Source organism: Nymphaea colorata, chromosome 2, assembly GCF_008831285.2.
Source record: "Nymphaea colorata isolate Beijing-Zhang1983 chromosome 2, ASM883128v2, whole genome shotgun sequence".
In the NCBI taxonomy this organism is placed as follows: Eukaryota; Viridiplantae; Streptophyta; class Magnoliopsida; order Nymphaeales; family Nymphaeaceae; genus Nymphaea; species Nymphaea colorata.
The window spans coordinates 4,057,941-4,079,996 of NC_045139.1; the positions used below are offsets into that span (position 1 = coordinate 4,057,941).

At 36.4% G+C, this 22,056-nt stretch overlaps 2 protein-coding genes across 2 annotated transcripts; one reads left to right on the forward strand and one right to left on the reverse strand.

The window, feature by feature from the left end:
- Positions 1–2,169: 2,169 nt before the first annotated feature.
- On the reverse strand, positions 2,170–7,754 carry LOC116246817 (uncharacterized). Its single transcript, XM_031618690.2, has 4 exons — positions 7,459–7,754; positions 6,188–6,583; positions 3,053–3,464; positions 2,170–2,711 (listed from the first exon to the last, which is right to left on the reverse strand). Exons 1-4 carry the CDS (start codon positions 7,751–7,753, stop codon positions 2,507–2,509), a joined length of 1,308 nt encoding a protein of 435 aa, XP_031474550.2. The 5' UTR covers position 7,754; the 3' UTR covers positions 2,170–2,506.
- A 1,050-nt stretch (positions 7,755–8,804) lies between these two features.
- Positions 8,805–21,909, forward strand: LOC116248141 (uncharacterized). The gene is made up of 12 exons (XM_031620755.2): positions 8,805–8,966; positions 9,061–9,159; positions 11,197–11,281; positions 12,719–12,788; positions 13,738–13,798; positions 13,905–13,958; positions 15,259–15,415; positions 15,493–15,589; positions 16,133–16,242; positions 20,019–20,125; positions 21,438–21,548; positions 21,656–21,909. The coding sequence occupies exons 1-12, from the start codon at positions 8,805–8,807 to the stop codon at positions 21,767–21,769; spliced, it is 1,227 nt and encodes a 408-aa protein (XP_031476615.2). The 3' UTR covers positions 21,770–21,909.
- Positions 21,910–22,056: the final 147 nt, after the last annotated feature.

Here is a 22,056-nt window from a genome sequence, read left to right on the forward strand (position 1 = left end):
TGATAAGAATGTTGTGGGATCCAAATGGGTTTATAAACTGAAATATAAACCAGATGGTAGCATTGATCGGTATAAAGCACGACTTGTGGCGCGCGGTTTCACTCAGCAATATGGGGAAGATTATGATGAGACATTCAGTCCAGTCATCAAGATGGGAACAATCCGTGTCATTATTTCTCTTGCAGTCTCGTATGGATGGCCTCTCTATCAGTTAGATGTCAAAAATGCTTTTCTTCATGGAATTCTTAAGGAAGAGGTATACATGGAGCAACCTCCCGGCTACACTACTCATGATTCTCAAAAATGGGTTTGCAAATTACACAAGTCTCTATATGGGTTGAAGCAAGCTTCTAGGTCATGGTTTGATCGTTTTTCTCATCACATACAACAAATTGGTTTTCTCCGAAGCTCTCTCGATCACTCTTTGTTTATCTATCGCACTGGAGAAGCTACCACCTGGTTACTTATCTATGTTGATGATATTGTTATAACTGGGAATTCTTCTTCACATATATCTTATGTTAAAGGTATGTTGAAGCAAGAGTTCAAGATGAAGGATCTGGGAGAATTACGATATTTTTTGGGTGTCGAACTTGACAGGACAAATGATAGTTTGACTCTTACACAGCACAAGTATACCCTTGATGTTTTGGATAGGGCAGGTATGACTAATTGCAAACCCATCACTACCCCCAGTGTTCTGAATACTAAATTGACTGCATCTGATGGAACTGCTGCATATTCCAATCCCACATTCTATCGCAGCATTGTTGGTATGTTACAATACCTTACCTTTACTCGCCCAGACATAGTATATGCTGTAAATCAGATTTCTCAGTTCATGCATGCACCCACTGAAGGACATATGGATGCTGCTAAGCGGATCCTACGGTATCTCAAAGCTACTCTTGGAGATGGACTAGTCTACACCAAATGTTCCAATGTTTCTCTTGGACATAGCATATATACATATACTGATGCCGACTGGGCAGGCGATCCCGATGACCGACGATCAGTTTCAGGTTTCTGTCTCTTTCTTGATTCTAATCTCATTTGTTGGAGCAGTAAGAAGCAGCGTGTTGTTGCACGATCTAGCACTGAGGCAGAATATAGAGCAATGGCTGCAGGGACGGCTGAAGCGTCATGGTTACGTCATTTACTTGGAGAGCTCAATCTTCCTATTGTTCGGTCATCATTACTATGTGACAATCAAAGTGCGATAAAAATTGCTTTCAATCCCATTTTGCATAATCGCACCAAACATATAGAGATTGATCAACATTTCATTCGACAGAAGGTTGAAGAAGCCGAGATCTTGCCTACTTATATATCTACCAATGAACAGATAGCTGATCTTTTTACCAAAGGTCTCACAGGGCAGCATTTTTGGGATTTGAAGAACAAGTTGTGCATGATCAAATCTCATGCACAACTTGAGGGGAGCTGTTAGCGTATGGGGATCGGGTCTGAACAGACCCGATCCATTCTCCTTATATCCACACGCCTAAAGCTACTAGGCGGTGGCTCTCTTGTAATTTTTTATCCTTTTATGTACAAATCTGTTGTACCCTATTAGGGTTATTCTTTAATTAAAGATTAAAGAACGCAGGGCTAAGTTAAGCCGGTTGCTCCCTTTCCTCCATCGTCTTCTTTCATCCTCTCTTCTCAACATATCTATTTTGCATACGGAGAGACGAGTACTTTGTGAAGATTCTTACACTGGGTGGATGAAATTTTTACCAGCCAGTGCCCCATTTTACCCCATTCATCAAACAAGGTGAAATTCTTTGAAAATGTCACCCATCTGACGCCGTCCTCTCCCGAACCTCAGTGAAAAAATAATTTGGCTTCAAGGAGTCCCCTATTTTCCGTAGAAACTTCAGTGAAAAAATAAGTTAGGCTTCAAGGGGTCCCCCCATCTTTCCTTTAAAAAAAAAAATCTACCTTTATTACTAAAAAAATGATTATCCTTCAATTAAATTATTTACATATATGTTTTCCCCTCAACTTATATTTGCCAGAAATACATATTAACTAAACTACTTTTAGGTTTAAATGAGTTTTCTGCTCTTAATCCCAACAAGTTTTGCAACAAAAATTAGATGGTAAAAGAAATATAAAAGCAAAGCATGTAATGAAATGAATAATAGTAATAGACGCATCTGCAAATTTAGATTAAGTTGGAAGCCAGTGATATTTAGATTAAGTTGAAAACAATATCGATGTGTGTAATTTGAGGTCGAATCCCCTCCTTCTCTTTTGTTTGAGCTATACCCCTCGGGGTAGATAATACAGATATCACTGGTAGAAAGCATTGGATTACTGCCGTACAGCATTTGTCGAAACAGGAATACAAAAGGGTTAACGTTAACATACAGCAGAAAGCCAGAAATTCATAATGGAGCAAAATCGAAGAGTCACCTGCTGGCGCACGCAGGACGCTGCAACGGAGACATGAGTGTTCCATATCGCTGTGTTTGGATTATTGGATCGGCGGAAAAAAAGGTTAAGCTGGGGAGACTGGAAGAGATCCTCTACAGGCAGCAGCATGCGCTCGTAATCTCTGCATAAACTCAGGATTACCTCTGAGTCGTTGCTTGACATGGTTGGTACGAGCCTCAGCTACTAGTTTGTCAGCCTGCTCAGCATCATCTATGAGGGCATAGAGAGTACGCAGACAGTCCTTTCGGTTCTCTTCTCGATGTTCAAACCTTCAAGAAGTGTGAAATAGTTTGGTGGTGTATCCATTGGAAGACATAATTAAGTTGAATGCACGTTGGAAAGATAAGTAGAGACAGGTGGACCAAGTTTTCCTGATACCATGCTTTTGGGCTAAGTTACTTCTGTGCATGAGAATGTGCAGCAGGGTTATTGGAGGTCTTGAAGCCTTAGAGATGGTGTTTATGATAAGCGGCAGGGCACCGGCAGAAAGTTTCAGTTGAGCATGAACAGAAGGCTTCCAGATGTCAGGAAGTTTAAGATGTGGTTCAAGGTGTGGACCGCGGTGAGTCATAAAAAACAACAGGCAGAAAGCTTCAGTGCAAATGCATACCTTTCACTGGTTATTGTGAGCTCATCTTTTCCAGGATGATACCGCTTGCCAACAACCTCTCTTAATCGGCGATAAGCATACTTTGAAAGACCCAACTCTTTCACGGTTACAGAAAGCTTCACCTTCCGATTTTTGGGATGGTATGCATCTCCTCCAGGACCAAAAACAACACGCGTTTCCCACCTCAAAATGGGGCCTTCGCCAGGTGGATCATCCAGGGTTTTCGACCTGTCAGATTCTTTTCCTATATCTTCAGTAGGCTGCTCAGCTGCCATGATATCAGCACATTCTTGGACAATTTGGTCTTCAAATTCTTTGAACTGTTCATATGCATCAACCGGTTCTATTTCTCCCCGTTCACACATATCGCAGAGCTCATAATATTTTGATTCCACCTTTTTCTTTATCTCATCTGAAGAAAATTTATTCTTCCATGTAAAATGAACTAATGATAACTGATGTCAAACAGCATCAGCAGTTTTCACTTATGTAAACAAGAAAATCATAGAGAAGGCTAATACTTGGTTATTTGTTAGCTGCTAAATTAAGATTTGCTTTACACAAAGCCCAGATCATAAAACAGCAAATCATAGAGCACCAACAAATGGACCTCTGAAAGCTATAACACAAGCCAAATGGTTGATATACCAGGCAATTCCAAACAACAAAGAATTTGGAGATAAATGACTATGAGAGATAATTTCTATGGAGAAAGACTCAACTGCAACTAATTTGTGGCAGAGAACAAAAGCAGTTTGGATTGCACAGGATGAGAAGTGTCTTTTTCCTAATCAAAATGGCTATGAGTATGTTGCACAGTAAAATTGCATATGATAATTTGATCGTGCGTTTACATAATCATGTGTATGCGTGATGAGGGACAGGTCGGTGGTTTCACCAAGTTATGTCATGTAGATTACATATCCCATGTCTATGACATTTTGATAACCAGTAGAATATACTAGGAATGAATCACTGAAAAAAAAATTCCGTGCCCATTTCAGGGAACTTGTTCTGATTTTTTCATTTTATTGAAAACAAAAGCTTTGGATTCCTTGTATCTTGCAAGGAAACCATAAGCTGTTTCAGTATAATAAACATAATATACTGAACATAGACATATATCTGGAATTCTAAAATACTTGGAAGTTGGAACTGACTTTAAGAAATTGCAACTGGTTTGTCTATAGTGACAAGTGATAACAATGTGAAACTTCCAATAAATTAAAACTCCTTTTCAGCATATGCCAATGCCATTAATGACAACTCTTCTATTTTATACCATCGTCACAAACATTGTCACATATATCATGTATGGATATTATATGGCGAGGAATTACTCAAGTATAATATGGCAAAGTTATATATCTCAGTAAAATCTTGGCAATTTTTTTTTAAATAAAACATTTAATAAATCCTGAGAATTATAAAAAAAATTAATTAAAAAATGAAAATAACACGTACAATATGCGTATAATGCCCTTTTTCACGTTTTTTATTTTCTGGCTTTCTTAAAAAAGGACACGCACAATTGCTGTTTTATACGCTGACTTGTTTTTCACGTATTTAACGTGTTTTTTTCGATTAAGACACGTTTTCTGTAACAATTACTCACAAATATAGTTCTTGGGAAAATAACAACAAGGTTTTTTGGGGTATTTTTTGGCAAAGTTGTATTCCTCGGAAAAAATTCACAAAACTCAACAAATTTTACAAAAATAAAACCCTAAAGCTAAGAAGGAATAAAATAAATAAGAAACTAATAATCACAAAAAGGTGAAAAAAACATCAAAAAATCGTGAAAAAATAAAGAGATATTCATTCTTGCCTAGATCTTCAAAAATGTTTTTGTTTTACTTGTTTTTCTCATAATATCGCAAGATTCTTCGAAAATCTCACAATATATGTGACAATTTACACATCATACCAAAAAGATCGTCCAAAACTTCTCTATCATTTTAAACTTTTGCTACAAAATATAAATGTATAGCTTCCTCAAGGAATGTCCGCTGAAGTGAATGTTTCACCAGGAAATTGCTATTATTGGTCGAACATGGTCATATCATTGCACAAACAAGTAAAATATTTGTCACATTTAGCATCATTGCCAAGTAAATTAAGCATCAAATGTAGCACAATAATGAAAGTAGCCAGAGGTATATAAGCACATTAAAGATATCTATGTAGAAGCAGACCGACTACAAATCCGAGTCTTTGGCTAGAAAAAGGACAAACGAAAAGCACCTGCAGAAAGTGACTCTAAAGTACTCTATGAGAGTTTTCAGTGGATGCAAAAAAACTGCCTATTGCCCAAACTAAAAACTATGTAACAGACTGTGAAACGTAAAGTTCAAACTTCAAACAAAATATCCTCATTGAGAAAGGAGTGTCAAGAATTGGATTATCTTATACAAAATTTCTGGATGATCTTTGTAGCCAATAAGTGCTAGATGGCAGTTCAAAAATAACCAGGAAGCATCTATGCAGGGAACAAGCAGGCAAAAAACTGTAGATCAAAGAAGAAAGATGAGGAAGAAGGAAGGGGAAGAGGAGAAGAAGAAAACAAGAAGAAAAGTGGGGCGAATCAGGAGGTAAACGTAATATTAGAAGAAGAAGAAGAAGAAGGAGAAAAAGATTCACAACATTCTTTTAGAGTTTGTTTATCGAGGTAGCCCAGCATAGTTGAAAAGCAAGCACTTGGGGCCTAGGTATGTCTAGGCAGACGCTTAGGTGTAGGTGTGGTTTTAACTACCAACTGGTTGACTGCCACTTTCTTTCATGTTTTTATGGATCAATGTGAAAAAAGACCCACACGCTTCACGACACGTTAAAAACCAAAATGTGGATTCTGGTATGCACCTCTACCTTGATATACAAGACAACAAACTTCTAAGTTCTAACAAGCAGTACTGGTTTCTAAACCACTCTTCTTAGTGACTTAAATATTCTCCCACACACATTCTGAGACGTAATTAAGTAAATTATGTGTCCCATTCGGGAAGTATTGAAATAGGAAATTTCAAGTCCCTTAGAATAGTAGCCCCAGAAGAATAAATGAACAAAACTAAATATGCTAGTCCTGTTCACTGCCATTCGCCAACCAAGAACAAAAGAGTAGTAAAGGAAATAGGTTACCTGGAAGAAGCTCATCCCAATTCAACATGTCCTCTAGAATTTCTTCACATTTGCCAGTGTCCTGAAGAAATCCTTTTTCTGTTGCTTCTTTTACCATCTCATCATACTTCTCACTCGACATATTGAAGAACTCATCTTTCATTAATTTCTTCTCCACATATTGCCTGGCATTATAAAGATTATCAATTTCCTCATCTGTCTGGTGAAGCTCCTCAAAATCTGACTCAAATTCTTGGTCACTAACATCATCGAGTGGCTTCAATCTCAATTCATCCATCAACTCATCGTCAGTTTCTTCATGCTTTCCTGCTAATCTTCTGGCAAGAATCGCTTCCATGACAGAACCAAGTGCTTCCTCGTCCCCCTTGAAATACTTCCAGATTCTCTGACTAAGTTCTACAAGGTTTATAGAACAAAAATGTTCCAGTCACAACTCGCATAACCCGTGAAAAGGCATAAGAACTGTATTAGCCGTCTAGAGTCAACATATACCAAAAGATAAGCAGTAAAGCATGCCGTGGTTTCAAAATCATTTATTAATTCAGATTTCTATCAAGTTTTATTGTTGGAATGCTATTAATCATTCCAACAAATTTAAAGCCACATAAGGTTCCAAGAAAAAGAAAAGAAACTAAATTTTGCATCCACAATCATTTCAAAGCCTCCAAGTGCTCATTAGAATAAATAAAGCATGGAAATTTCAAATCTTGTCGTCAACAATTATACTCATTCTGATGTTGACAAACTACTAATTTCAGAAGAACATTGAGGCAATAGACAACAAACTCCATGACACTGGAAGTTGAAGAACTCGTATCTGATATGAAATTATTCAAAGAAGATTTTCTAATCCTAAAAATAAGAAAAAGGAGAGACCAAAATTACAACAAGAAAAGGCACTAACCTTTACTCCATCTTGCAATTTACTTGAAAACTCTAACATATGAAAGAGCATCAAGACCACGAAAAAGTTGCACTTACTCTAAGGAGATATCTAAAGCTAACTTGCAATACAAAATCCAGTATAACTTAGACTCGTTCCACTCGTAAATTCAGACTTTCATAATTTAGAACCGCATAAATTTATAAACTGAAAAAGAAAATCATAAAACACGGAATCAACAGAAATCAAATCTAACGACAACGTGAATAAGAGTTCATTTCCATTAAGATGACCCAAAATTATATTATCACGTGCTCGAATGAACAGACTAAGGAAACCAAAAATCTTGAGAACAGAAGAACGAAGAAATGCAGATCGAGATCATCACCTTTGGTGCCAACATCTTCGACCTGGAGCGATTTCTCCGTCTCGGCCGGTACTATCTCGTTGGCGGTGGTAGACGCTTCGGCGGCGGGCGGCTCCGGCGGCGGATTAGATTCGCCAGAGTTGGAGCCACTCTCATCGGAGAAGAAGCGTCTGCCGGGAGCAGTGACGGCGGCAATGAAGCCAATGGAAGAGTTAGGGCGAGAAGAGGAAGACAGGAAGGAACGCGCGTAGCGAGGGGCGATCCTGAGGAGGTTCCTCATATCAGTGAGAGCGTGAGAGAGAGAGAGAAACGCCATTGTTGCAGTGAAGGGTATAAGAAGGGTTTCAGACCCTGTCGTACTGGACCGGGCACGGTAAGTCCTAGTGGAGCATCGACTGAACCGAGGTGTAGTCTAAACCGGTACATAAAATCGAATCGGTTTCGGTATGGTTATCAAACCGAGTTGATTCGTATCGGGTTACCTAGCTAGTAATTTTAATAAGACGAAAAATGTATAAAAAATAAATAAATGACCTAGCTGACATAGTCTGATACCATATTAAAAACTGAAACCCGATCCGTTGGCATCACGATTTACTAGCTATCTGGATCCAGATTCTCATAACACTGTTCGAATCTGGACCTGAATTTCTCAAGATTCAAGTTTAGGATAGTACATGATTTGATCCGTTCTCATATGTTTCTATGGGAGTTGAGAACGGACTGGACGTATCCTGGACCAAGTCGGACTTAAATCGGATCTGATTTATTTGGATTCAAGTTTTAAAATAATTTCAAAATTTTTTTCGACTCTAAATGGATGGTAGATGGCTCCACTTTTAGTTAACAGGTGTGTCACTTTCCACCCAAGTTGCCTTAGATATCGGATAGATATCGGATGAGAGTGGCTCCAACTATGGCGAAGCATTTTAAAGCCAAGTTGCCTTGAAGCATTTTAAATTTGTTAGTTAAGATTAAAAAAGAAAACTCAAATCCAATTATTAATAACATTTTAGATTTGCTATGCAATTTTATAATTGAATATCAATCTAAGCCAATATATGACTGGATTTCAATCAAAATTTGGCCAGTTAATATCCAATTTCAAATTTGTCTAAACCCAACTTGGCTTTAAAAACTAGAATCCAGTGTTGAATTTGAATCCATTTTTAATTACATAGAATCAAACTAAATATGATTTGGTAAAGAGTAGATCGAAATTTGGAACCTTTAATTTTCATAGGTCTACTTGCAAAACCTGAGTTCCGATATCAACATACCACATTACCATTAGACCGTCTGAATCGAATCAGTTAAGACGATACGGACTACCGGCCTTTTCTCAGTCCAGTTCGCATCTGATACTGATGCGAGCATGTCTTGCTCGGAGTGATTTTTCCAATCTCGATTTCGTTAAAAAAAAGGAAAGCCACCTCGAACTCATGGATGGTGCAGTTCGCGCCATCATAGAGGCAATCCATGCCAGTCCCTCCCAGGCGGTTCTCTATGTAACTGGTGGTGCCTCTCAGGTGATGCGTGTTCTTCACTTTTCATCTCTTTCTCTTGCTTTCCTTGTTTCTTGTTTTATATTTCGTTAGCCGTTTGTTGGTGTCTCGTGTTCAGGCTCTTGGGTGGCTCATGTCTGTGCCAGGGGCTTCCAACACTATTCTTGAGGTTCTTGTTCCCTACTCTCGTGCTTCCATGGCTCAATTGCTGGGAAAGGTGCGTTTTAGTTATGCATTTCTTGACGACCCATCAGCACACTGTTGATATTTTGATGGTTTATCTAGTAGAAGTATCCCGTTTTCTGGTAATCGTGGATTCTAACATGGTGGCCGCACTGATTCTTTTGGGGGATTCTGTGAAATCTTGGTTACTAATCATGATGGTCATATTTTCAATCTTGTAGTACCCGGGGTGCATGTGGCTAGGTGTTTCAAAATAAGTTTCATTAGTGAAGAGCAAAGCAGGGGAACTTTTCCTGTTTTTTTATGATAGTTCCTTAAAGGTGATCTAGACCAAAATTTTGCATCGACGACGTAGTCTTTGGTCAGTTAGTTAGACTATCTAGTGACTTCGCAGTTCGTAATCTCTGAGGCTTGCGACACCTTCAGAGGATGGAACTTATAAGAGATGATCTATCTTCTAGACTTCCTAAGAAAGAATCTGCTCAAGTCCATTACATTAGAAAAAGAAGAAGAAGAAGAAGAAAAGGTTCAAAAAGTTTACAATCTTTACTTTTCAATGCTTGGCCAAATAATGATCATCTCTGTATTAGGATAGTTACTTCTTGTATACATAAACCTATGAAAGGGTTTAGTAATTGTGTAGGGCAGACCGAAAATCAGCTGTGGTCGCAGGTCATCTTTAAAAGCCAGCAGCAGTAGGCCTTTTCCATATCACACAAGTTTGTTGCTGCATTTGAGCAACTTCTCATTAGAATTTTGAATTAGCCTAAGTTGAGCAAGATGGAATCATGGATGCTGTCGGTTAGATAGATTTATGTTGCTGATCAAGCATGGAGAAGGGCCCTGTTCAGGATATGTCACATATCCATGGGGCTGGTGGCACAACAACTCTAATGCCTGCCTTTGATATGCATCAAGCTGTTTGATGATGGTTCTGAAACCAGGTCGTAAACCATTTTAAATATTAAGGACATCAAGCTATCTAATTTTTTTGGTTGCATTGCATTCTAGGCAGCAATGAATGGATCTTGATCCCCAAGCAACTCATGAACTTTCCCTATGAGTGTGCGATGCTTTGGAGATGGAACTATCAGATGTGTAGTTCGCCCTTGAAAACTCATGTAAATTTTAACAAGTAAGCAATTTACATTTTCGTAGTGTAATTGATTAGAAAATGTGGCGGTGGATTATCTGCCAGCCTTCATTTTTATGTTATTGCAAAGAACTGTTGGTCCTCTGAACTAGATCTTGGATCAATTTACCAATCTTGGTAAAGTCGGAATTTGGTTATGTTTCAATGAAGACCAAATAAATGGTGACATCCATGCCATAGTATATCTGGATTTTCTTTTGATAGGGCATTTAAAACAAGTTTATTGTTAGTTGGATTGGTGCAAAATCAACCTCATTGTGGCCAGACAACATTGTCTTCTGCCAAAGTATTAATGAACAATTGGTTGTCAGTCTCATTACAAGATGCTGATTATGCTTCTGATGCTGAACATGAAAGAACAAACTCCTTCTTGATACCTGAAGGAGCTGGGAGTTGGTTTCCAGCAGTTCATGACATCTTGCTTGACACGTAATTTCATAGAGTTGACAAAAGGTTCAGCTATGTGGATAATTCTTCAGTATTAAAAGGTCACTTTTTTACTGGTTGTTTTGAAAGAAATTGTAATAGTCAGATGCATTTGATTGACATAAAAAATTCTGAGTTTGCTCTTAACATGCTTACATTAAGTCTTATCCTCTTTACATGCTAAACATCAAAGTTAGTCGTTTAACATGAAGTTTGCTGTACTTTTATCCATCTTATACTCTTTCTTCTTTGTTTCTTCTTATTCTGTCCTATTTCAATTGACAGGAACAAAATGAGCTCAAATGTTTACATTATAGATTCACATAGACCATTGCTGGTGCTAAGTAGCATCTATGTGATGTTCAGCATTAGTAGCTATCTATATTTCTCAATCCTTCTAGGGCTCATAGGAAGGTTGATGAAACAATCTCGTTATGTTTGATGTTTTTCTTGATTCATGACACCTGTTGATTATTTTAATATATTTTGTAGGTTCCTACACAATTTGCTAGTAGACATACTGCAGAAGAATTGGCATTGTTGGCTTATAATCGTGGAACTCAACTTTCAAAGACTGGTAATGAATCCAGGCTGAAATTAATATTAGCATGATATGGACATGGCAGACTTAATGTTTGATAATGGTCTTTCTGATGCAATATGATGAACTTATGCTTGCTTTTAAAGCATATTCTGCATGTAGCTTCTATGTACAATTAGTCTACTGGTGATTTGATTATGTTCCTCAACTGTTACCATTTTGAACCATTGTTACATATATCATGATATTTTTGGAAAAATTGCGATAGTAATAAGCAAAATGAGAAAAACGAAAAAAACCAAGAAAACCATATTTTTTTGAAAAAAGATTAAAATAAATTTATCACATTTTTATCACATCTTTTTTCCTGTTTTTTTATTTTTCTCATGTTTTAAATTAGTATCATCATGAATTCAAATTTAAACTTAAGTAAAGTTATTTATGATAATTTATCATCATTAAAACATTTATTTTTATATTTTTATCTAGTATTTGAATGTCTTCTTATTAGTTTCTCATTTATTTTATTTTTACCTAATTCTTATATTTTTTTTTCCATTCTCCTGAGATTTTCCCAAGAAAAACAACTTTGCCAAAATACCGAAGAAAAACCTCGCCATTAAAAAATTGATAATGACATTTGTGACAATGTTGAACCATGTCTTTTTATTTGAAAGAGAAGGTAAAACTTTCAGGTGTTGTCACTTGTAATGATTGGAATGCTTGAATGTACTTGTTCTGCGTTCTTTCATGGATAGCATGATATTGTTATGAGATGTCATATGACTTAAAAATTAGAAAAACTTTCATGTATATGATCTGAACTATGGTCTTTAATTATGTAAGTGTACAATGAAGCATCAACTAGTATGTTGTTTGATGACACAAAATTCCTAGACTAAGTACAAGAAGATTGAAACACAGATGTTGATAATGGCATGAGATGCTTGAGAATGAGAAATGAACAACATTTCATGAGTGCCAACATGTGGCAGATGGCTCTTCTTCTTTTTACATCATATATTTTTGCATGCTGGGAAGATCATATTTGGTATTATAATGTTCAAAATTCAAATTGCTGATGCAAAGGTTGGACTCTTCTTGTTTTGAATGTTATATAGACATTTACTCCCTTTTTCCATTTCTCTTTTTTCAAATTATTTGTATCTTTTTTCTTGAAGAATTTTTCTATCCTTCGGTATGTTTCAAACTTTTTTAATCTGTTTTGATCTGGATATTTCCCTCATTATTTGAAAGAGAACCAGCAAAGTTGTTCAATTTTGTATGAATTTAAAAGAACTTAGGATCTGCTTTGTAACTGCTTCCATGTAAGCACATATATTCCTTAAAAAGTTCAATTAGAATTTCAATAATCTAGTCCTTTTGATAATTTGAGTTTTTAGTATTTCATAATTGCTTATACCTCAATAGCTAATCTAGCCTAATGTAACATTTCATTTCATTTTTGAACAGGTGCCCCAGTTATAGGTTTGGGTTTTACAGGGTCTTTGGTTGGTGGACAGCCGAAACGTGGAGACCACAGGTAGCGTTACTAATGAACTTTTTAAAAAAAAAAAAAAATTTAGTTTTACCTTTTTATCTGCATAGTGAACAGAAAAAAAATAAAAATAAAGGGACAACATCTATACTGGTATCAGTTTACTTGGCACAACAAGTTATGAAGATATTTACAGATGAGATAAGCTTAAATATTCAAATTTATAAATCATATTTAGCTGAAGTGGCATGAGGTTAATCTTTTTGTTCATGACCAAGATTCTATTTATCACTTATACTGGATGTTGTTCTCAATTTTGAACCTTTTGATTCTAAGATGGTCTGTTACTAACCCCAAATTAAGTGAATTTCATATGAACTCCATGTTTTACATAAAAGCAAGAAGCTGTCTAGTGTCTACCCAACTGGAAGTAACCACAACTAGCATTTCTGTGCAAATAGGCAAAAGGAAAACTCTTTGATGCATTAGCCTGTTAGCTGCTCATTTGACATTGCATTCCTAACCTCTACCACCTTTTTTTGTCTGCCTTCCTCACAGGTGATCAGTCCCAGCTTGAATTTTGATAATGTTCATTCCTTCTAAGACTTTTTTTTAGGCTGTCCTAGCATTTATTTGAATTTATTGACCCAACCTTAGCTCCACTATTATTTTTCATAAAATGCAATTTGTAAGCAGCCCTGTGAAGGAGAAACCTTTTCTATGACTACAAGGATAAGACCATTTTTTATATCGATGATCAATCTAGGATTTCACATTGCCAGTGTTGGGGATTGTCTTCTAATTGACTGTCATGTTAAACTTGTTTTTTGTTAATTAACTTTTATTTTAAGTTATTATGTTTTCTTCCAACAGAAGTTCCTAGATCTTCACTATTTTCATCTTGTCCCACATGTTTCTATGTGATGTCTGTTTTGTAACTGGATAACTAAGTGCTGTCCTTTTAGGAGTTGTCCATTTTGATTTTGATGTACAGGTTTTACTTGTCAACTAGAACTTCTAACCGACTTTGGACATCTGAGGTCACTTTATCAAAGGTTTGCAAATTTTGACATTTGTTCTGCTGGTTATAATCTTAAGAGATGGGAAAAGTACACTAGATTCTCATGGCTTTTGGTAGGTAATTTTGTGTTGTTCAATTAGGGTCTACGAGATAGAGAACAAGAGGATAAGGTTTCAAGTTGTTCTGTAGTGTCGGTATGCCTCTCTTTCCCTTTCCTAGAGTTTTGATTCTTATTTTCATCTCTAGTTGCTTTTTTCTTTGCACACAATCTTTTTTATATGTTCTAACACAAATGATGCAACCATGAATTGTTTGCATGGTATCAGATAACATCTCTGCTGAACATGTTCTATGGCATTGATGTTACCAATGTTGTAGATGTAACCGGTAATGGTCAAGTCCAAAGTTAGATAGATAATGTGGTGTTTTAGAAAAGGTTAGTTTAAGTTTTTGTATTAAAAATTCAGTAAAGCAAATCAGGAAAAAATAAAAATTTAAGGAAAATAGGAAAGAATTGTCTGCATGAAGAAACATGAATGAACTTAAGACAAATGATGAGTGTACGCTCTTGCTACTGATTAGATGCAGATTTTCTTAACCACTTAACTTGCCATCAATAATACTTAAACTGGTATCAAAATCAATAAGCTATGTCAAACAGGTGCAGGGTGCAGATCTGACATTTTACAAAAAATCAATGGTGCAGGTGTTTCTTTTTTTTTTTTTTTTGGGGGGGGGGGGGTGTTACGCAATATATATACCCAAATTGTGTTGACTTGGGTGCAGCTACTGTTTTAAGGAACCTCCGTGACTTATAAATAAGTTTTCGTTTTCGTTATGTATGGCTTACTCCTTGGAAGCTTCAAACAACTTTGTGATCTTAAAGTTTTGACTTTGTACTTCTTGAAGACAGATATAAGCTCTTAATAAAAGCTGTAAATGAAATCAGCCCTTTTACTTGAAGGCTTAAGCATGTAGAAAATACCATTTATGTCGAACTTAATGTTCAGCCTTAATTTTTTTTTTAACACTCATGTTTTCAAGTTGTGACATAAGTTACAATACCTATCATACCAATATGATTTAGTGGGTGTATCGAAATTTTTTACTTATTATGGTATCGTTGTATCATTGAAGCTGGCTTTAGGGGTGTAGTGAATTGTTTGTCTTTCATAACTACATTGCGTAACGTATTGTGTCATGCACTGTTACATACAACACTGGATGTTGCAAAGCAGTTGTCTCATTCCTTTTATAATAGTGAAGTCGTTGATCATCTATTGTTTTTAAAGACCTTTTTCTGCTCATTGGAATTGAATGTGCTGTATTACATTTGCTCAAGGACATCTATAATAATTTCATCTTTACCTTCGTGTGCTTTGTCCAATATGTTCTATTTATCTCAAGCATGATTACTTTTCCACATTTCTTGCTTCTTTTTCTTGTCTTGTACTTTAAGGTAGATTAATTTGTTTATTTAATGTGCTCAAGTAGGCAGTAGCAGATGCTTGCGGGGCAACAAGTGCACCTATCTCAATGCTAACAGAATCTGAAGTGCCTTATGAATGTGAAAGAATTTTCAATGAGGATCAAGAATTGCAACAACTTATAGAAGGACATATATGCATGAAAATCTATCCATTTATGCATGGTATGGTAAAATACGGTATCCGTTTAATTATCAGTTGTTTCTCACATTCTAACAACCTTGGGAACACGAACTTTCAGATGAAAACAACTCTAACTCGGAGAGAAAGATTATATTATCAGGCTCATTCAATCCCTTGCATGAAGGGCATCTCAAACTGTTGGAAGTAGCTTCAAGGTAATGAATTGTGGACTCCCTCAGTTTATGTTTTTCGGATGAATGCATCACAAATGTTCAGTGGCTTTCCATTTTTCAGACATTTTATATGGAGCCCTCAAATGTATGCCTTATTATAATTTATAAAGAGTATCTTTCCTATTGGCTATTGCCAACAGCAATAAGAAGTGTTCCTCCACTTGTCTTTGAACCTCTCTTTGTGTCCTTTATCTCATGCTATTTTTCTTCCTGGCATGAGCTTGATGCAATGGAGCAGAATCACATAAGTAGTTTAGAGTTAGTTAAATATTCACATGTAATCATTTGAATATAGGAACAAGTTTTACAGTGATTGATACCAAGAATTAGGTAGAGTAGTTCTGCAGTAATTTTGCTTGCTTAGCAAATCTTGGTGTTCTGAGTTTGGTACTTGATTATCCAATTTTATCACCTAAATCCTGGCAAGTCCTTCATCTTAAGGAATGAACAGTAAACAGTCTGATTACGAAGACATCTTAAAACCTTTTTTGTTGCTGATCTTACTTCATATTGTTTAATTTTCAGCATGTATCCTGATGCCTATCCATGCTTTGAGATATCTGCTGTAAATGCAGATAAGCCTCCACTAACAGTTTCCCAAATAAATGAACGAGTTGAGCAATTTAAAAAAGTAGGTGAGTATTATATATTGATCTGGGATACAGTATACATATTTGAACATGAATGAATTTATCTTTAAGCCTCATAAACTTCCTAGACATTGTTGTACCTTCATTTCTGGCATGCCTAGAGATTTACTACTTCAGCTATGGTTGTTTAGAATGATTACTGCTTGTAAAAATTTACTTAAATTGTTGCTATTCTTATATTATTCTTGTATGTTGTTCAACACAAAAGTAGATGTTTGTATTACTCTGAAAACGTTACTTGATTATGGCTCTAAGCACTTGTAAATGTGCAATACCTAGTGATAATGCTTGTTGTAACTTGTCCAATAACGACTTTGCTGTTGTGCTTCATGTTCGATTCCAGCTCATTTCATTCTCATGAGACATAAGATTAACTGTGCAAGAGTAATTTGTCTTTTTTTTTATTCTGAACGGTTATAATGCTATCTTTTTTTGATATTCAAGTTTAGTAGCGTATGCATACAAATGCTTGTTGACATTCTAGTTATCTTGCTCTGCTTTTGTAGACAATAGCTTGTTCAGGATTAAGCTTTCTATGAGAGTTATGTCCAATAAATTGCAAGCATGTTTTGGTTTCTATTTTCTGGTGATTCACAATGTACATCCCTGATCTTTGAAAAAGTTTATCTAGAAGATAAACACGTGCCTAAAGTTATAAACTTCAAGATACTACTTGGACTAGTTGGTTATGACTTATAAGTAGTAAATTTGATGCTGACTGATCTTATTTTTATAAGAGTTTATGAAATAATATTTTTTCAATAAAAATCCAGTGAAAACTTTTCTCCAAATTCAATTAACCAGCTTCTGCAATAGTGAAAGTCTAGGCTGAAGCCGCTGAACACAGGTAATGGAATAGAACATTAAATTTTTCAAATAAGTCATACTATGTTGCCTCAAAAAATAAAAAAGAATGTATACAGATTCATGTAACAAAAGCAAATTTAGTTAATTACGACCTAAAAATCAAGTAAATTGGTCCAACACCTTACTGTAGATTCTAAACTAGGCTGGATCACTCCAAGAGCTCCAAAAGTGGGGTTCATTGGTCCAGCATACCTTCAGATATCTCCAACATGGTCAACTCGCATCTGAGAATAACTGGTCCAACTTCAAATACCTGTTCTCAAGAATAAACAAAGAAAACACAGGTAAAATAGCTCTAAACCTAGCCTAAGTACCTAAAATTCTAACCTGTCTTCATCAACCGTTGCCCCAATCTAGGATCAAGACTGTACATTCTAGAAAAACACAATAAGACTTAAAAATATTAAAACAAGGTCTATCTAACTCGAAATAAGGAAGACCAAAAAGGGAATAGTATATAAACTAGCCTAAGATCCCAAGCAATAAGAGACAGAATCAACAGATTTTTTTTATATAGGTCTGCTGGACAACAAGCCAAGTGATCTTTAAAAGAATCTATAGAATAAACCTAAGGTCTATGCTATACCAAGAAAGTTCATGGAAAAAAGTGATGGAGATCAAAAGGACTTCCAAGAGGGACTGAAATGATTTCTAAAACTATATGTTATGCGAAAATGTCCAAGTACAGAAAAATAATCAGATCAAAACGAGCACATAACAAAAAATATTAATCTAAAATAGCTGGTTTGAAACGAGTACAGAACCAAAATATTAATCCGAAAATTCTGGTTTAACAGTAACCAACAACCAATCTAAGAACACAAGACAGCATATGTTAAAAGGAGTTAAAGAAACCCCCCATTTGCCAAAATTATCAGATGCACAGAAACATTTTTGTTATCTGCTATACTTTAAACCAGTCTGTGAAGGTGAGATCTGGACAATCACAAAAATGAGCAGAATTTTTTTTTTTTAGAACTAGGCTTCCTAGTCTTTCTAACAAGTGTAACATAACTGAATTGATTTAGCAAAACAGGCCACACAGAATTTTCTCTGCAGAATCAGACAGAGAAAAGGCAGGAAACAGGCCAGAAAGCTAAACAACTTTAAAAATCTAGAACACTATGAAAATGATTCCTAACATTCAAACAAAATTACCTTGTAAATCTACATTCCTAAACTACAAAAGGACACTAAAGAACTTGAGAAGATACCCCAGCTACTTAGAGATAAAGTCAACAGTGGGAGGACCCTGTTATGCCACTGTATGAAAGAACCCTGTGAAGGAGGAAGCAGGTGTTAATTGATTAGTAAATCGTAAGATATATCTCAGATCAAGTTCAAATTTTAAACATAGTTACTGGACACAATTACACACCAATAGTCAGATTCTTTGGACCACAGACTCTGAACCAATCTGTGGAACAGCGGCTAAATTCTGACAGAAACAGGTTCTAATCAGGGTTCAGAATGGTTCTGACTTTGAATGTCTAACTAAATAGAAATAAATCCAAAAATCACAAAAAAGTACCTATAATCTAGTTAATACAATAAGGGAAATAATGCAAAAAAGTACATAAAAGTATGTACGAGAACTTAAGATATGTAACTTTGAAGTCAGGTCTGCAGGTCTGACTTGCTTACAGAGATGGACCTTATCTTCAAATCCGAGTATGGCAGACTTTAAATAGGACCTGACTGGAGTAGCTGTTAAAAAATATGAGATTTAATATCAAAATAACTAATTGAACATGCATTGAAAACCTAATACTATCTCACGAGGTAATAATAAGGGATTAGTGGATTACCTAAGTGATCCTAGATTGGAGGGGTTATAAATTATAATAACTGATGATCGACCTCTTGGTGCACAGTTTCCAGGAAAGAAACCGCACCGCCTATGCAGCCATCTTCCACATGTTAGGGGGAGAACAAGAAGAAGAAGAGGCTTGAAGGGGACTTGACAAGGTTTTTTTTTTTTTTTGGAAGGGTGGGAATCCCTGATGTCAGGTTTTGTGGGTTTAAAGATCCAAGGGTTTTAGAGGGAAATGGACAGTTGAGGTGGGAGGAGAAAAGGGACGGACGGAGGAGAGAGGAGGAGGGTGAAAGAAAGAGAGTTCCAAGAGCGGGCAGCACCTTTTAGAGAGGTTTTAAAGAAACAAAGGGAGTTTCAGGGGACCCAGATCCAATTTTCTCTTTACTTAAAAATCAGATAGAAATCTCCTTTTCCACTTGGGGCTTGGATCCTAAATCTGCTTCTCCTTTTCACATGAAATGCATGAATTAATTATTTAGATTCTGCATATTTCATGATTAATCATTGACTAGTTGGATTCTCTTTTCCTCTTATTTTGGGGAGAGGGGGGAATGAGGTTTCAGGTACTTGACATGCTTAATTACTTCTCAGGGACCTGTGATCAATTGGTGCTTTGTTGACTATATTGCAGACTTTGTTTTTACATGATCTGAAGAGGGTGTGAGAGTCATTGTCATGGTCAGAAGTGTAGGTTTTGTATAATTCTATTCATAGTGATATAACACTTTTTGTTTGTTCACTTTTTATTACTACTTATTAGCGAGATCATATTTGGCTTGCACAATTGGTTCGCTCTTTCTATGATATTGTAAATGGCACCATCTTCAGGGTTTTGAAGTATTAGTTTGCTGGTGCTCTTGAGCAACATTTTGCTGTCAACCTTGTCTATATCTGAAAACTGAAGGCGCCAGCCATTTTCTTTAATATCAGCAGGTTAATTTGCATCTTGTTCTAAAAATTATTTGAAAATTAAGCCAAATTGCACCAAAGTACAGATACGTTTCTTCATTAAATTTTGGATTGGACACTACTACATTTATCCTTGTTGTTTGAGCAATGGTGAGTTCTCTCATGACAGGGAAAACAGTCATTATATCCAACCAGCCATACTTCTATAAGAAGGCGGAGCTTTTTCCTGGGAGTGTGTTTGTAATCGGTGCAGACACTGCAGTAAGGCTAATTGATGTAAGCTGTTTTCTTTTCCCTGCTTGGTACTATCACCTATGTAACAATCTATTTTATGAACCTTGAATCAATTGTGCCCAGGATGGGTCTCCCCAGATTATACTGGAACATGAATGAGTAATCGATCAAATGCATATATAGTTGCAGTGATGTGCTCATACAGTTGCAGTAATTAATATAACAAACAGAGTTTCTTTAGAATTAAGTCGTGCGCTTTGTTTTAACCCCAAAAAAATTTCAAACCAGTCCAATGAAATAATGAATTGCCTTCCTCCTATATTATTCTGAGCATTTTCCCAGCATTCTTTTGTGGCTTTGGTAAATGTTTTCACTTCAAATTGCAAAGCATACTTGTCATTTGTCAAGGTCCCTACAGGGGCAACCTATTAAAGAAAGTAAACAAGAAGCATGTATGGCTGCAGAAGTTATGAAGCATGAACTCTTTTTTGGTTTATCTGATGGCGAGGGTGACCCTGACCACCAAGCTTATCAGGACAACACCACGGGAAAGCCTTATGAACCATGAAACACATGCTACCAACTTAAACAATGAGTGAGCAAAGTATCACTTGTGCCTGCAACTTGTCATTAGGACTTGATGAAGCATTGACTTTTCAAAATCGTTCTTATTGTAGGATACACACAAGTATGATACAATTTCTTTTCGCATAAAAAGTTTTCATAAAAATCTGTTTGGTAGCAGGCGGTGGGGTTCTGTTCACAAATATAAGCCGTGTACTTGTCTTACTGTAAGTTTGGAATAGGAGCTTGGAACGCATGATTTTTCCTTATTCCAAATTATGATATTAATTTTTATCTTCTTCTTATTTGTTAGTTATGATATTCACTTTATCTCCATCATCTCATTCATCCTTCTGTTATTTCGTGGCTTCCTTAGTTTTTCCCTTCCTGCATTGTTGCTCATGGTTAAGAATAGGAAGAAGCAGAGTGTCATTGCTTTCCTACATTCTTCAATCAGTGCCTCGGAGGACAATATGGCTTGTAAGAAATGATATTCTGTTTAGAGGTGCCCGTTTGCATGTGTCAAAGATGTCCATCGGCATTTCTGTTTTGTACCGGGTCTCTGGCAACAATACTTGATTTTAAGTATTGTCATTGGCTCTTTATGTTTGGTTTGGTTTCTATTTCTTGTAAGATCTATTCCCGATTCACTCGGGAAGGTGGTTCCCTCTAACATCTTGTTGGAGGTGCCCCTCGTATTGGGCTACTGATAGTAATGTTGAAATGTTTTCTGCTCTCTCTCTCTCTCTCTCTCTCCCGCTCCTTCTTCCCCTCTCTCTATATGCTTCAGCCAAAGTATTATGGTGGGGTTTATGAACGGATGGTGGAGACTCTGGTGGGCTGCAAAAAGGATAGCTGCATATTCCTTGTGGGAGGTCGAAATGTTAATGGTGTCTTCAAGGTGTGCTGTTTTTCGCTTTGTAATGCTTGATTTTGTTTACCTGGTCCTCTTATTATATTTCCTTGGTTGACCATGTGGTTTCTTTCCTTCTAAAATGTTATCTCCAGGTTCTTGAAGATTTCCCAATGCCAAGTGAGTTGAAGGGCCTGTTTGTCTCCATCCCAGAGGAGAAATTTCGTTTGGACATCTCTTCCACAGAAATCAGGGAAAAGCTTAGGTAGCAAACTGCTGACGGTTGAGATGTGCCACAATATAACAGAAAAATATAAAGATCTCCATAAGTATCAAAGTGGTGGTGCCTTTCCATAAATCTATTTCTGCTGATCTTCCGATCATAATTATGAAAACCAAATAAAATCTCTCTCCCTCTCCATCTCTCTCTCTCTCTCTCTCACACACACACACACGCACACACACACACACACACTCTGTGTGCACAGACATGTGTACGCACATATGCACATGCATGTATCAACAGTTGTGTTCAAATATTCTTCCTTCGTGAGTG

Coding starts and splice junctions, on each gene's coding strand:
- LOC116246817 (XM_031618690.2), bottom strand. CDS start 7,753: ATGGCGTTTCTCTCTCTCTCTCACGCTCTCACTGATATGAGGAACCTC. Junction 6,584..7,458: donor CGAAGATGTTGGCACCAAAG/GTGATGATCTCG, acceptor TAAACCTTGTAG/AACTTAGTCAGAGAATCTGG. Junction 3,465..6,187: donor TTGGGATGAGCTTCTTCCAG/GTAACCTATTTC, acceptor AATTTTCTTCAG/ATGAGATAAAGAAAAAGGTG.
- LOC116248141 (XM_031620755.2), top strand. CDS start 8,805: ATGCGAGCATGTCTTGCTCGGAGTGATTTTTCCAATCTCGATTTCGTT. Junction 8,967..9,060: donor TAACTGGTGGTGCCTCTCAG/GTGATGCGTGTT, acceptor TCTCGTGTTCAG/GCTCTTGGGTGGCTCATGTC. Junction 15,416..15,492: donor AATCTATCCATTTATGCATG/GTATGGTAAAAT, acceptor ACGAACTTTCAG/ATGAAAACAACTCTAACTCG.